Source organism: Thalassophryne amazonica, chromosome 15 (assembly GCF_902500255.1).
Source record: "Thalassophryne amazonica chromosome 15, fThaAma1.1, whole genome shotgun sequence".
NCBI classification, from domain to species: domain Eukaryota; kingdom Metazoa; phylum Chordata; class Actinopteri; order Batrachoidiformes; family Batrachoididae; genus Thalassophryne; species Thalassophryne amazonica.
The window spans coordinates 60,643,233-60,660,095 of NC_047117.1; the positions used below are offsets into that span (position 1 = coordinate 60,643,233).

At 39.1% G+C, this 16,863-nt stretch overlaps 1 protein-coding gene across 1 annotated transcript in view; it reads left to right on the forward strand.

Annotated features, from left to right (window-relative positions):
* Positions 1-16,863, forward strand: part of LOC117526442 (sphingosine kinase 1-like) — a 96,281-nt gene that overhangs the window by 39,109 nt on the left and 40,309 nt on the right. The window contains exon 2 of the mRNA XM_034188512.1: positions 16,361-16,510. Within this exon, the coding sequence (XP_034044403.1) occupies positions 16,361-16,510 (150 nt within the window). The remainder of the gene's footprint in view (positions 1-16,360; positions 16,511-16,863) is intronic.

Here is a 16,863-nt window from a genome sequence, read left to right on the forward strand (position 1 = left end):
TTTAAATAATGCTATTCTGCTTATTTTTTCCCCTTTTGTGAAAATGACACTAATATTAAATGGTTCTTTTATTTAACATTAATAATGGGCTGTACTACACGTTGCTACATCCACCTGACCCGAGTCCTGAATAGAAACCACCCAGTCAGACAATCAGTTCATTCCCACTTCTCAAAAGTAATAATCTTTCGACTGCAGCCACGTGAAACATGGACATCCACTGGGGTCCTCAATACTGAGGCACCTACATGATGGATCATGTCCAGAGAAGTGCGCCACTTGGCCAAAACTGGTACACTTGTAGCTGTTGCTTCCTCACAATGCAAGTTGTGTGTGGCCCCCTGAGTAAGTGCTCGTTTGACACAAAGCCATTCTACCGTTACCCAACGATCCTCCAAAGAAATAGGATCAAAAACATTGTGTGATGACACAATGGACACCTTAGGTCACTGGTTTGTGTCCAAGTCTCACAACCATACATTAAGCCAGGAAGCAACACCAAACACTTCTGTCCATCGATGGAGGACCTAAAGACCCATAAATGTTAAGATAAGTCTGGACTGAACTCGTCCTCTAACAGGATTAAGCTCTGCTTTGAATATCTTTGAAATCTGTTTGTGTATTTATAATATATTCTGCTGCCGAACAAGAATGAAAACCTAACCGCAGCCGCAGCGGAGAGCAGATTACTTATTATACAAGCATGAAAATAACATCGTGATTCAGGCATTTGATTAAAAAAAGAAATAGCAGCCACTAATTGGCTGATGATTCCACAGAGCAGCTGGTTCACCTCAGAAAAACACTGTTTGATAAAAGACTGCGTGGTTTGGGGTTTTTATAGTGAGAAGCCTGTTTTATTTCCTACTGTACGCTCACAGAACAATGTTGCCTTCTTGCATTTTGCAGTAATCTCATGTTCTATTATATAGGGACACAACATCCTACTTGTTGCAGGAAAGAAGCTGACAGTAGGACACACATGGCGCAGAGTGCACTGACGCAAACGCTTAAAACTGAAGTTACAGCAAACATTAAATTAGTGGCTGCCGTTCTAAAAGTTTTTCACTTTGGAGTTTGTTTTCCTACAGCAATCTGTCGTCCCCTCCCTAATCTGACCCTGCAGCCAAAAATACGCACATAGTAGGACACAAATCGTTCCGCAGAGGGACAGGCGGCGGTTTCATCCTAGGTCTGCTTCCTCATCTTCTGTCTCCACTTCACACCGTGTGCATCCTTTACAACGCTTCCTGGGATCTTGCGCGGACTGCTGCATGACAGACTGTTTTATTAAAGCCCTCAACGTGGTGACATGGTCGTCTTTCTTAATATAGCTCTGCAGCATGCTAACCGCCGCCACCTCCTCCTCTTCCTCCTCCACACCCTTTGTGGTCTGGCTCGGCTAAAATCTGCTTACATGCTCCAGCAGACTGTGTGCTCTCTTTTTTGCAGATATTGCAGACGAGTGTAATCATCCGTTTCACTGCATGCCCAGTCTCCGGTGATTAGCAGCAATTTGGATGATTTCAGGCAATTTAGTGGCTGGATTAACTGTCTTCAGCACTGATGTTTCCAAAGCAAAATGTAATAGAAAATATAATACACATCAGTTTGATTGCTTTTAAGATTTTTGATTTTTTTTTTTTCTTCATATTGCATGCCTCGTTAATGTTTTTGGGTTGGCTCGTATTGGACACATCTGTCATTTTACAGTCGGCAATTAGAGTTTCAAGTGAAATACATGTTAATCTGTTAATTTCTTTAATGTGAAAACTGGATCCGCTCAGAATGGCATTTTGTTAAGACTTAACATCCACATCGCTGCTGAGCTAAAACCCGTCGCACTGATCTCTGGATCAGCGTAAACCTTCAGTGGACAAGCTGTGGTTAATTTTGAAAGGCAGAGTGCACGCTTACCCTCATAGAAGTTATTACATTGACAACTGACAGATGATTAACTGATGGAGACCTTAATGTTAGATTTACTATGAATACCAAAGTATTTCATATTAGAGATCCTGAACCAGCCGGGTTTTTACTTACATGGTGAACGTTTCCGGGGGGTTTTGTTTTTTGATAACATACGTCACAATCCATTAATGCTCCACGCCAAAATATTTGGTGGCGGTAATGCACCATGTTGGTTTGCAAACCACCAATGAACTCAAAAGAAGGGTTATTTTGTTTTCCTGGCATGTGTCGGATTTAGTCTGTCATCTGTTTTTCACAATGTTTGTATTTGTAAAATTGTTTTGAAACGTCTGTGATGAGATGTCACAGTGGACATTAAGTCTCACGTTTTCACACCCTGATCCGAGACTAAAGGGTTATGTAATGTGCCGCCACTCATCCACACAGCAGCGAATGAGAGACGCCATTACAGATTTTACCGTGAACTGCGCACTGTACTGAAACTACAAAACAAATGAATGAAACTGCTGCAGGAGAAGTTCATTGGAAAATGGGGCTGGTTCAAAATGGCGACCTGACTTTTTTTAAATCATCATTTATACAGAATGAATGAATTTACTTCAAACTGTCTCCATGCAAACATGATACATCATCCTGCTAAATCTGCATTTTATGGTTTCTTCTGTTACATGGGTGTGAAATATTTATGTGGAGAAAATATGATAAATATTTAACATGCTTGTAGAAGTCGAATATTGATGTGGAAAAACGTTTGTGTGTTGTTTTGCACAATCCCAGAAATGCTGATGTCGGTACTGGATGGAAACATTTGTGTTGTTGTGTTTCCCATTTATAGAAGTGAGTAATAATCTACTTAAACCCAAATCAATGTTCTTGAGACCTGAAAGTTATATTGGTGATTTAATGAACAGTAGATGCAGCTTTACTTGTGTCATATTTTATGACACAAGAAAAGCTAACACTATCAGGTGTTAGAGAGAGAACAGTAACGGTCCAATGCAAATATGTGGTCTTATCAAATAGTAATGACACTGTATTCCTAATCCATGTGACAGACTGTGTATTATAGTTTGGTCATCGTGCCAATATGGGAAAATAGTCTTTTCACACAATTTGTATCATGATGATACAAGTTGTGTGAAAAGACTCTTTTCTGGGGTGGAAAAATTAACCTGGCACAACAAAAGTACAATTTTTTGGGAGATTTTTTTGGTGGCTAAATAGACCTGAAAATGCATCAGAATGCATTTGAGATTAAAAATGTTTCTGGGGGAGAACCCCCAGACCCCTGAACAGTGGCTTTGGGCCTTCATCGCTTGTCATAAACATTCAGTTAACACCCCCCCCCAAACCTGGTACACATATGGGTTATAGAATTGCCTGTGTATGGTCTAATTTGCCAAAGGTCAGTCATTGGGGTCAAGGTAATTGGAGTCAAAGGTCAAAGTTATAATTGCTTCCCACACTTCAATTTACGCCAGGCTTTGCAAACATATGGTCATTGGGGATCAAAGATAAAAATGGTTTAAAATAAATAAATAAAATCCCTCAGATTTGCACCTGACTTGTCACATATATAAAGTGTGGGTTTCCTTTAGCTGATTTCTGCTAATCATGATACGTGGATGAAGATTGATGTCCTTATTTTATTTATTTTTGTTAAGGACCTTTATTGTCATTATACATACAATGAAATTTGTCCTCCTCTTTTAACCCATCCAAATTCCACTTAGACACAATTGAACCACTGTGAGCGGTGGGCAGCCACAATTCAGCTCCCGGGGACCAACTCCAGATGTAGAGACACTGCCTTGGTTGGGGCAGAGAAAGGAACAGACCCTAAATAAGCATGGTTTGGATTGTGGGAGGAAACCCATGCAGAACATGAAAACTCCACACAGAAAGGCCCAGGTGGGAAGTGATCCCACGACCTCTTTGCTGTGAGGCAACAGTGCTAACCACTAAGCCACCGTGCCACCTATTGACCATATACTTATCCTAATTATTAGTTATTATACCCGTTATTATAACTTAGAGTGTGTGTGTGTGTGTGTGTGTGTTATCTATGCCATTTATCTTGTATAGGTAACATAATTATTATGCAATTCAAACAATATACTTTATGTATTTTAAATAAATACTGTCATTATTATTGATTTAGAGTAATTATATTTTATTAATACTAAATACATAAAGCTGAGGATTATGCATTTAAAGTAAATAGGATTTATTACAGTAATGAATATGCATCATGTAAGGTTTATTTGGTAGGTTTGTATTAAAATGATCTAAAAAAGTAAATGGGAACTTGTCATGTAATAAAATTACATAAATCTTAAAAGTTAGGGTTAATTAATTTCTATTAACGGCATTATTTATCTTACATGTTGCATCACCAGTAAAATACGTGCGTGGTGTTGGAGTGGATTTATCATTTACCACACTGCGTACTGCGACGATGTGATTTGTGTTGTCATCTACAGTCTGTTTTCCACACGTCTCCTAGGCCTGTGCACAGCGAGCACCAGGTGGGAGATGTCTACAGTCAGTGTGTTCACTGGTATTAGTTGATGTGAATGCCAGAGGGATGTAAACATGACAAATAAATCCACATCTCCCCTCCTTTAATGTCCCAATAAGTCTAAATCATGACAGAATGAGAACAAAGCCACCAGAATGACAAATTTAAACAATATTTTCTGGCTTTATTTCTTATTCTAAGACTGTAAGTGTTTTACTAAGTGGTGTGAGTGTTAAAGGAAGCATAGTGAGACAGCAACAAACATGACTGAAGTCCCTTTGTCACATTTCATGCAAAGTATCTGGTCATTAAATCAACATGTATCCAAAATTCTAGTATAGGAATTACAGCCATTTTCAGCCCTTCCATTTTCAGAAGCCATAAATAATCAGACAAATGAAAATGAAAAATGTAAGGATTCTTTTTTAAGAACAAATCATCAGTTTTACAGCCAGTCTCTTGTAGACAAGACGGGGTGTGGATACATGAACATTTCTAAGTCAATGAATTTGTCCTGTGTTTAATTTACAACAGTCATGAAGAAATACAAACAGCATGTTACTCTATGGTAAATCTGTTTGGAGTTATCAAAACTGAGTGACTGTGCAGGTTTTGGTGGCTTCCCTCACTAGGCTCTTTCTTGCATTGTCACTCAGTTTTTGAGAACTGCCTCCTCCAGGCAGATTTACCACACTGTGCCTTATTTTCTATATCTCAGTTGACCCAACTGTAAAAATGGTCACTAGCATTTGCTGGGGACAGTAAATGTAAAGTATCATTATAAAGTCAAAGGTATCAAAATGGCACCGTTGTATGTGGCTTGGTGTCTGCACTCACTGGGTTTGTTATTGTTTTTTTCTGATTTTGCTACTTGTTGTATAGAATGTGTCACTGCTCCTGGTATATGATTGACAGACTCTCATCAGCATTCACGTTTCTGTGGAAAACCTGGCTATCCTTGACTCTGGCAGACCGTCAAAGATGTTGGCGCCTTTCTTGGCATCTGTACCTGCTTATCTACGCCAGCGACTCTGTGTATTGCCTCAGAAGACATGGGAATCGAGGAGAATTGCATGTTCGGCTCAGAGCGTACATGACTTCGTCCTTCACATACGTTCCTGGACATTTACGACGTGCGGCGTTCCCTGGTGTTTAGCTATTGGTGGCTCTGGCCGGCTGTCTGAGTGCTTCAACCCGCTACTTCGCTGGGTCTCTCCTTCGCTGCTTTTCAGAAGTGGCACGTATGCGATTTTTTCATTAACCCCTCTCAAAGCTGGGACTCTTGTCTTGTTGCGGACAAGAAATGAGAATCGTCCGTTGTTCCGTTCCTGTTTTGTGGGACTAACTGCACAGCTCCAAATGCTAAAGTTGGAAAGATAGATTTCAGTCAGAATTAATAACTTAAAAGTGAATCACCATTTTAAATCAAATGACACCTCTTTCCAAACATTGTAATACAGACAACAAACTACAACCAACCAAAACCGTTTTTTTTTCTCCCAAAATGAGACGTCCTCCATTCTTTATGAATTACATTGATGCTGACATTCAGCGCAGTTCAGAGGCTATGGAGTTACATTAGTCTCATTAATATCTGAAAGGAAAACGTTTACACATTGTTTTTTTATTTATGTCCAGACATCAAGGATCCAGTGACCAATTTCATTTTTATTTACTTTAAGACTTAATAAAATATTGTTGACATAGAAAACCTGTAAAGCCTACTTTTAGTATACAGAAAATTCACAAGAGATATTGATAAGGGAATCAATAAGGAATTGGATCGATAAGCGGAATCGATAATGGCATTGATATCGATAAAATCTAATCAATATCCATCCCTACTCAGTGGGGTCAATTATAGCTGAGCACAACCTGTACTTTCATTGTTATGTGGATGATTTGCAAATCTGTCTGCCTATGAAGACTAATGGAAGCCATGATTATTTAATTGTATTCGTGATGTAAAGCAGTGGCCGTCCCAAAATTTCCTTTACTTGAATGATGGTAAAACAGAGGCCATTGTGTTTAGACATTCTGCCATGCTGAATATTGTACCATCAAACTTTGGTGTTCTGGCTAATCATTTAAAACCAGCTGTCAAGAATTTGAGTGTGATTGAAGTTGTTTGAAGTTCAATCAACAGATAAACTCTAAACTCAAAACTATTATTTTTTTCCAGCTACGTCTTCTGGCTAAAGTAAAGCACTTTCTCAGTACTCTTGAGATGTAATCTTGAGACGGCCATTCATTCTTTCATCAGCTCCAGATTTGATTACTTTAATGCGTTTTATGCTGATGTTAACCAGTCTACAAAAACTGAAGTTATTGTACTTGGCCCCACAAATCTTAGAAACATGGTGTCTAACCAGATCCTTACTCTGGATGGCATTACCCTGACCTCTAGTAATACTGTGAGAAATCTTGGAGTCATTTTTGATCAGGATATGTCATTCAATGCGCATATTAAACAAATATGTAGGACTGCTTTTTTGCATTTACACAATATCTCTAAAATTAGAAAGGTCTTGTCTCAGAGTGATGCTGAAAAACTAATTCGTGCATTTATTTCCTCTAGGCTGGACTATTGTAATTCATTATTATCAGGTTGTCCTAAAAGTTCCCTGAAAAGCCTTCAGTTAATTCAAAATGCTGCAGCTAGAGTACTGACGGGGACTAGAAGGAGAGAGCATATCTCACCTATACTGGCCTCTCTTCATTGGCTTCCTGTTAATTCTAGAATAGAATTTAAAATTCTTCTTCTTACTTATAAGGTTTTGAATAATCAGGTCCCATCTTATCTTAGGGACCTCATAGTACCATATCACCCCAATAGAGCGCTTCGCTCTCAGACTGCAGGCTTACTTGTAGTTCCTAGGGTTTGTAAGAGTAGAATGGGAGGCAGAGCCTTCAGCTTTCAGGCTCCTCTCCTGTGGAACCAGCTCCCAATTCAGATCAGGGAGACAGACACCCTCTCTACTTTTAAGATTAGGCTTAAAACTTTCCTTTTTGCTAAAGCTTATAGTTAGGGCTGGAACAGGTGACCCTGAACCATCCCTTAGTTATGCTGCTATAGACTTAGACTGCTGGGGGGTTCCCATGATGCACTGAGTGTTTCCTTCTCTTTTTGCTCTATATGCACCACTCTGCATTTAATCATTAGTGATTGATCTCTGCTCCCCTCCACAGCATGTCTTTTTCCTGGTTCTCTCCCTCAGTCCCAACCAGTCCCAGCAGAAGACTGCCCCTCCCTGAGCCTGGTTCTGCTGGAGGTTTCTTCCTGTTAAAAGGGAGTTTTTCCTTCCCACTGTCGCCAAGTGCTTGCTCACAGGGGGTCGTTTTGACCGTTGGGGTTTTTACGTAATTATTGTATGGCCTTGCCTTACAATATAAAGCGCCTTGGGGCAACTGTTTGTTGTGATTTGGCGCTATATAAATAAAATTGATTGATTGATTGATTGATAAAATGCTGCTGTTCGAACACTTCCAGACATGAGCATATTACACCTGTACTCACTCCACTGGCTTCTCCTTAATTTTAGAATTGATTTTAAGATTCTAATGTTTGTTTTTAAAGTGTAGGTGACACCAAAAAATGTGCACAAGTATTCATTCACAAAAAATGTTGAAATGTTATTTTAAAAAATCCTGAACAATAAAAGTTGACGATAAGCACACAGGTGAAGGATAAACAACAGCTGTCTGACGTCTGCACTCTATTTCAGCCCTCAGCCACAGCCATATTGTTGCTACGTCATCACCAGAACGGGACCTGCTAATTCAAGCCCAAATCAATTGTAAACACGGTGGAGATCGAGCTATTTTCGGATTATTTTTTTTTCTCTAGTGTGGAGCTTTTATTTAAGTGCAGGCTGAAGGTTTTTCTGAAGCAGCTGTGTGGGAGACAGCCTAGTGGTTTTGAGCCTTATTTAGATTACGATAAGGGAGAAGAATCCTTGGAGGAAAACTTTCAGTCTGACAACACTAACAATATTGGCAGAGTTCAGAACACAGAATGGTGATTATAAAATCAAAAGGATTCTGCCAGTGAGAATTAACCGTTCTGACACCGAAAACACCGTGCACCTCCAACCTGAACCACTCTGTGGAAACGGGGCTGTCAGGAGCCTGTAAAAATCCATAAATTACTACGACTATTAAAATAATGGATCTCGCGCTATCACTTCCTCCTTCTTTTCCAAAGTCAGGACTTGCCAGGAAGTTCCTGGTTTTTAGTGGCGCGCAGTTCAAAACCTGAATATTTATCTCATTCGTAACTGTGCACCAGGAAAGAATAGATTTCAAACTGTTATTTGATTATAGTCTTAATTATTGAAAAAAACCCATTACATATCATGTCACCTATGCTTTAAGGCTATTAATGGCCTTGCACCTTCCTACTTCTCTGAAATTTTAACTCTCCACACCTACAGTAGGACATTACGGATGTCTGGCCAGCTTTACTTAGATGTTCCAAGGTCAAAATACAAACTCTGCGGTGATCGTGCTTTTACAGTAGCTGGCCCCAGACTGTGGAACAAGTTGCCTCCTGATTTATGCACTATTTCTGACCTAGCACGTTTTTAAATCAAAGCTTAAGACTTATTAATTTAAAACTGGCTTTCAACTCTGCACAACACTTACTAATAATACACTTAATAATAGGCCAAGTATAACTTGAATTATGATTAATAATTTACACAAGTTTTTTGGGGCAATAATATTCTCATATTTGCTGTACGTTTTACAGACTATCACAGCAAAAATGATTTCCTTATTCAGCTGGAGGAGTGAGAGGGCTGGAAAGAAATATGACTCCCTTATCTTCAGCAGGAGAAAGGGCTGTTACCATTGGTGGAAAAGTCAGGAACTAACCAGTCACAATCACCAACCCCACGTGGGTGTGTTTGTGTGTGTGCATGTGCACATTTTGCGAATGGGACTTTTCTTGTCTCTCTCTCTCTCTTTCAGTCTGCGACAGCAAACAAGTTAAAAGAAATACCCAAATTTTTCTTTGTCACTGCTGTAAAATATATTACTGAATAAACAGTGATTCCCAAACCACATAATTTGGTTGCTGAGTGAAGGGAAATTGTGGTTTCATGCGGAGCAAAAAGCAGAAAGCGATCAGTTTTGAAAGTTGTGTGATGTTTGCCGTGCTTGGAGTGTTTTTAGTGTGTGTGTGTGGTGGAATGTTCTATCGTGCATGGTGTAGTTGTGTTATTTATTTAGTGCATCAAAATAATCAGGCATCTTGGAACATGGTCAAGTCTCTCTCTCTTTTTTTGAACTGCATCAAGACAATTGAATCACGTCATCAGAGTCTGAACCAGAGCGTGATCAGTCTGATGATGAAGTGGACTTTATTGTTCTGGTCTGGATGAACCAGAACAGGTGGATCCATCGATCTGTGCGTATAGATCTGCACAGTGGATCAGCCCGCACGCTTCTCTTTCCATCTTCTCCAGGACTCATGCGCTTCTGCTCCAGCGCCGAGTCCTGGAACACAGCAGGGTGAAGACACACTGCCCTAGCAGTCAGCAGGCTCCAGGGGCAGAGAACACAGGAGTTCTGGTAGAGAATTCTCTCCCCCGCCCCGAAGTTCAAAACATCTTTTCCTAATTGTTTTTTTGTTTTTTTTTTTTTGTTTTTTGGCCACCAACAAAATAAATAAATGATACAAAAACAAGGAATTAGGGAAAAATACATATGGATATTGAGGTGGAATATCTCTACAAATTTTTGCGGCTTCTGATGATGGACAGGAATTGTTTTTTTCTGAGTGGCACAAATACAATTTGTGTAGCATCTTACACTGTAAAAAGTGTACCATGCAGTTGTTCATTCAAACTAAAAACTGTCATTTAAAACAACATGAAAATATTGATTTGATTGTGAAACTCATTTAGTGACATCAAGTTTGATTTGAACTGAACTAAATATATATCTAATGGACTCAAAACAAAATTTTTTAGTTCGCTCAATTGTTTTCTTCTTCTTTATGACCTGCAATTAATATTTTTAGTTTGACTCAAATGTGAATTGCACATGCACATTGCACTGGTCTCATTTGCCTTCATGGAGCTGGTCAGTTTTAATTTATTAATTTGATTCAATAACAAAAATGTTAATAATTTGGATCAAGGCAAAGAATTTAGACAGAGTCAATTGAAATATTATTGTTTACATCAACATAAAATAATCAGGTCATAGGAAGTTAAATATTTAGATTCTGTGAAATGAAATAATTTAGATTATCCATCCATCCATCCATTTTCTTCCGCTTTATCTGGAGTCAGGTCACGGGGGCAGCAGCCCAAGCAAAGCTGCAAGGAGTCCTACTTATCTTTGTTGGTAATTTAGATTATGTGAAGTCAAATATATTAGATGTGATATCTGGACATCATTTTTTAGTTTAAGCAGGGTTATACTTTTTTCAGTGTATTGCATGTAAATAGCAAGAAAAAAACGCTTGTAGCATTTCTTGCATTTTAATGTAAATAGTTGTATATACGAGGTCTGTCCATAAAGTATCGTACCTTTTTATTTTTTTTTAACTATATGGATTTGATTCATATGTTTTCACGTCAGACAAGCTTGAACCCTTGTGCGCATGCGTGAGTTTTTCCACACCTGTCGGTGACGTCATTCGCCTGTGAGCACGCCTTGTGGAAGGAGTGGTCCCGCCCCGTCGTCGGATTTTCATTGTCTGGAAATGGCGGAATGATTTGGGGTTTTTTTCCATCAGAATTTTTTCAGAAGCTGTTAGAGACTGGCACCTGGAAACCATTCGAAAAATTTATCTGGCTTTCGGTGAAAATTTTACGGGCTTCACAGAGAATAAGGTCTGTTAGTACAGCTTTAAGGACCCCTTTAAGGACGCTCAGCGCGCCGCGCTCCGAGCTGCGACGACGCGGCACAAGCCACTGGACCATTTCTAAACGGATGGCTCTGTGGATACGAGACCGTTGTGTGCTCTTTCTCTCGTTATCACAAGAGCTGGACATCAGCCATTTTCCGGCAGATTTCACTTTTAACAAGAGATTTTGTCATGGAAAGCTACATAAAAGCTACATATATGCTACATTTTTACATATATTTTGAAATTTATAATTTATATTTGCGTTTTAAGTTAGAAAAATGGTTCATTCTGGTTTTCACAGTAAAAAAAAAAAACAACTTTTTTTCTGATTCGAATTTTTGGTTTTTGGGTGAATTTCGAGTCACTGTTTTAATGCAGTATGTCAGAATGAAAGAAAAACTGAATTTCGGGTCACTGTTTTAATGCAGTATGTCAGAATGAAAGAAAAACTATAAAGTCACACAGGTGAGGTTGTGCTGAAAAAAATGACACCAAACAAGGCAAGGTAAACAATTTTTTAAGGTAAATTATGAAGGTAAAACCAAAAGTACTCAAAATCGCCCAAAACTACCCAAGACTCCAGAGGGTTAATAGTGAGTGGTGCTGTGACATGTTTTGTTTCTATGTGCTGTTCTAGCTTTCTTAATGATAGATGGAAATGAATGGCAAAACATATTCACTAACTTGGAAATTTTCATGTATTATCCTGACTTGTATACATATTTTTAAAAACGTGCGACTGTGGAAGCATTATGTATACAAATAGCTGTAATCCTTAAACAAGTAGTGTAATACTTTTGTTAAACCCCTTGAATTAAAGTTAAAAGTCTCTACTATTACAAGCACATCTTGAGTGTTTCAGCTAAACTCCGTTGTGATGGTGTGCAGTGGCAAACTTACAGAAAAAGAAAAGTTACTGACTGTATAAGATACTGTATAAGACAATGAGCCACAAAATGTTTTTTTCTCTCTCTCTCTCTCTCTCTCCCCGCCTGATGGGTTTTCCCCTTTCATTTTAGTTGTCATTTCCTCTGGTGAATACATCAGTAGTGATTATTCCATTAAGATCTGGGACACTTCCAATGCTTTTGGTGCGAAAAGTTCAGATGAAATGTATAATCACGAATCAACTGAAAGTAGCAGAGATTCTCAGCCTTGATGTTCTATATTTGTTTTTCTTTTTGGCTGTTGGTCTTGATGAAGATGTTGCATCTTAAATATAACCCCAGAAATGCTTGAAAAGCTCTTGAGGGTAAATAAGTTGCATACACACAGACATACTTTTTCTGTCAGTGTTTTCATGGATTAATTTACTGTTTATCAGATTTAAAACATTGTCATTTTAGTCTACACATCCTGTTTAAAAACTCTAGAAAAAAATGTGCCGTTGAAACATGCTTCCTTCTGGACCCAAGTTTTCTGACAAAACTCCATTCACATGAAAATCATGGTGTGGATTATCTCAGATTGAGGTGAAGTTCTCAGCAAAATGTGGAGGAGTTCTGTCCAATAGTGGAAAAGTTGGAACAGCTATAATTCTGGTAGGGTCTCGTTATAAAAGTATGCACTGGGCAACATGGAGCTAAAGCTGTGTGCCAAATTTGAAGAAGTGGACTCTGCAAACTTTATGTGCAATCGGGAAAAACTTTGAATCTCAGTAACTTGTAAGGTTCTTGGAGGATTGTAACAAAATGTAAGTATGCATCGGTCTCCCCTGCACACACTTACCATGCCAAATTTCAAATCAAATCAAATCAATTTTATTTATATTGTGCCAAATCACAACAACAGTTGCCCCAAGGCGCTTTATATTGCAAGGCAAAAGCCATACAATAATTACAGAAAAACCCCAACGGTCAAAACGACCCCCTGTGAGCAAACACTTGACGACAGTGGGAAGGAAAAACTCCCTTTTAACAGGAAGAAACCTCCAGCAGAACCAGGCTCAGGGAGGTGCAGTCTTCTGCTGGGACTGGTTGGGGCTGAGGGGAGAGAATCAGAAAAAGACATGCTGTGGAAGACAGCAGAGATCAATCACTAATGAGTAAATGCAGAGTGGTGCATACAGAGCAAAAACAGAAAGAAACAGTGCATCATGGGAACCCCCCAGCAGTCTAAGTCTATAGCAGCATAACTAAGGGATGGTTCAGGGTCACCTGATCCAGCCCTAACTATAAGCTTTAGCAAAAAGGAAAATTTTAAGCCTAATCTTAAAAGTAGAGAGGGTGTCTGTCTCCCTGATCCGAATTGGGAGCTGGTTCCACAGGAGAGGAGCCTGAAAGCTGAAGGCTCTGCCTCCCATTCTACTCTTACAAACCCTAGGAACTACAAGTAAGCCTGCAGTCTGAGAGCAAAGCGCTCTATTGGGGTGATATGGTACTAAGAGGTCCCTAAGATAAGATGGGACCTGATTATTCAAAACCTTATAAGTAAGAAGAAGAATTTTAAATTCTATTCTAGAATTAACAGGAAGCCAACGAAGAGAGGCCAATATGGGTGAAATATGCTCTCTCCTTCTAGTCCCCGTCAGTACTCTAGCTGCAGCATTTTGAATTAACTGAAGGCTTTTCAGGGAACTTTTAGGACAACCTGATAATAATGAATTACAATAGTCCAGCCTAGAGGAAATAAATGCATGAATTAGTTTTTCAGCATCACTCTGAGACAAGACCTTTCTAATGTTGACTCATTTAAACTAACATATTCATCCTGCTGTAACCAGGTTTCTGTAAGGCAGAATAAATCAATATGTTGATCAATTATTATATCATTTACTAACAGGGACTTAGAAGAGAGAGACCTAATGTTTAATAGACCACATTTAACTGTTTTAGTCTGTGGTGCTGTTGAAGGTGCTATATTATTTTTTCTTTTTGAATTTTTTATGCTTAAATAGATTTTTACTGGTTGTTTGTGGTCTGGGAGCAGGCACCGTCTCTTCGGGGATGGGGTATTGGGGGGATGGCAGGGGGAGAGAAGCTGCAGAGAGGTGTGTAAGACTACAACTCTGCTTCCTGGTCTCAACCCTGGGTAGTCACGGTTTGGAGGGTTTAATAAAATTGCCAGATTTCTAGAAATGAGAGCTGCTCCATCCAAAGTGGGATGGATGCCGTCTCTCCTAACAAGACCAGGTTTTCCCCAGAAGCTTTGCCAATTATCTATGAAGCCCACCTCATTTTTGGACACCACTCAGACAGCCAGCAATTCAAGGAGAACATGCTGCTAAACATGTCACTCCCGGTCTGATTGGGGAGGGGCCCAGAGAAAACTACAGAGTCCGACATTGTTATTGCAAAGTTACACACCGATTCAATGTTAATTTTAGTGACCTCCGATTGGCGTAACCGGGTGTCATTACTGCCGACGTGAATTACAATCTTACCGAATTTACGCTTAGCTTAGCTAGTAGCTGCGCTAAGCTAGCGGATTCCTAAAAACACACAAAGTGAATAATGTGTAAATAATTTAGAGGTGATTCAGCAGAGGGAGTGCTTTAGTTAAGGCACATGAAGATTACACAGTGAAACAAATCGTTATCTAGTTATCTAGATCAATCTAACTACGCAGATTAAACAGCTAACAGATACAGCAAAACACCGCTGTGCTCCCGAACAGGAAGTGATACAATACCGCAGTGAGAGTCAACCACCAGTAGAGGCCCAAATTTCACTAAGATTTCTCAAAGATTAGCCAAGATTACCTCTGGAAACAGCAGTGTTTTTAAATATCTAAAAACACCCCAAAACACATTTGTTTATTTCCTCGATTGCCGTAGTATGCTAGAAAAAAAAAATCTCTCGACCATCACCTTCCTCAAATCATGTCATATCAACACCATCACACTCTACACCCATTTGGGGGTTCCTAGCAGTTGTTGCAAATGGAATCAGCAAATGGAATTAGCAATGAAATTTGGGCTGTTTGCTCAAATATTTATGAAGAATTTTACTTATAATTTAAATGTGATGGAAAGTACATGGACAGATGACTTAAAACTGCCATGACAGATGAGCAGATATGCTGTGCTTGGTTCTTCTGACCTGTTTTACTGCATTCCAGCAGTATCACTGCAGTTCTGTTGTCTCTACTGTGTCCGCTACAAACTTGTCATGCCAATAATCAGTAACTGCAATTGTTCATACTATTCTTAATTTATCAGCTGTCGGGCATGTTTGGATGTTTTAATCATTGCACGTGCAAAAAGTACTGCAGTCCAAGTCACTCTGACAGACAAATGATCCAGGAGGAATTTCACTTTGTGGGTTTTAGCCCCTCAGGCTGTGCGGTGAGATTGTTTGTTTTGTGCGTATGCTGATAAGGCGTGACATTGAAAGTGCTGTTCCTGCATCACTGTGTGCTTCTACCAGTAGCACAGCGTTGGAGCTGCAATGAATCAAAGGTGACTAAATGACACTTCTCTCATTTTATACCCTTATAATATATAAATACACATAGTTAAGCAAGAAAGAATTATTGGACGTGATGGGCTTGGAGCCCTGGTTCACAACACAGTTCCCTTTCCAGCTATTTCGTTTAATAAAATAAACTAATCAGTTACAAAATTACAAACCTAATTTTCAAATTGAAATCAATAAATCACTCAAGAAAGCCAATACATAAACTTGACTTTTTAGCATCACAAAGGCAGCAGCTTATGAAGGCCTGAATTTTTAAAAATAAGGAAAAATTAAATAAAATGCTAAGAAACAATAATACTAATACAGTTGGGGCCACTTTATTATTAACTGTGAGAAATTACTTGAAAAGAATTGTGTTTTTGTTGCAAAAATCTATATTTATCATTATTATTTTAAATGGTTGCATATTTTAGGTAGTTCATGTTCATTTATAGATATTTGATATTTTTTTTCCTACTATTTTTCTAATGCTTCAGGCTGAAACATTTGCACACTGCTCTATTTTAATACTGATTTGCATTAAGTCTGGTGGTTAAATACAGTAAATACCAGAGGGTGCTGCTTGAGTGGAATTTGCATGTTCGTGTTTTGCACTGAACAAACTAACTTTGGCGTCTGTTTCTGTAGGAGTGTTGCTGAGTGAATTGTGTCGTCCGTGCCGGGTGATGCTGCTGGTGAACCCACAGAGTGGGAGCAGACAGGCGCTGGCGCTCTACAACAACCAAATCCAACAAATGCTCAGCGAGGCCGAGATCCAACACACACTGTTCATCACAGGTGATAAATCTTATTTTAATCAAATTAGTGATTGAGGGATGAACATCAGGTCAAGGTTTACTGACCCCGACTTCATGGATGGTGCTGTGATCTTTGCAGTATCAGTGGATACACTGAATTCCACATTTGAGAAGCTGAGTGAGCAATGTTTGTGATTGTCCTGGATTAACACTAAAATCTAGGCTCTTATTGACTTCCTGGGTTCAGCCATCAAAAGTGTATTTACTATATGTGGTGAAAGTGTTGAACTTGCAGTGACATTCAGTTATCTCTGCTGTGACATTCACGTCCCTGGGTTCTCGGTCTTTGAGACGGGGAGACACCTTGGAAGAGTCTATGGAGTCATGAGGTCA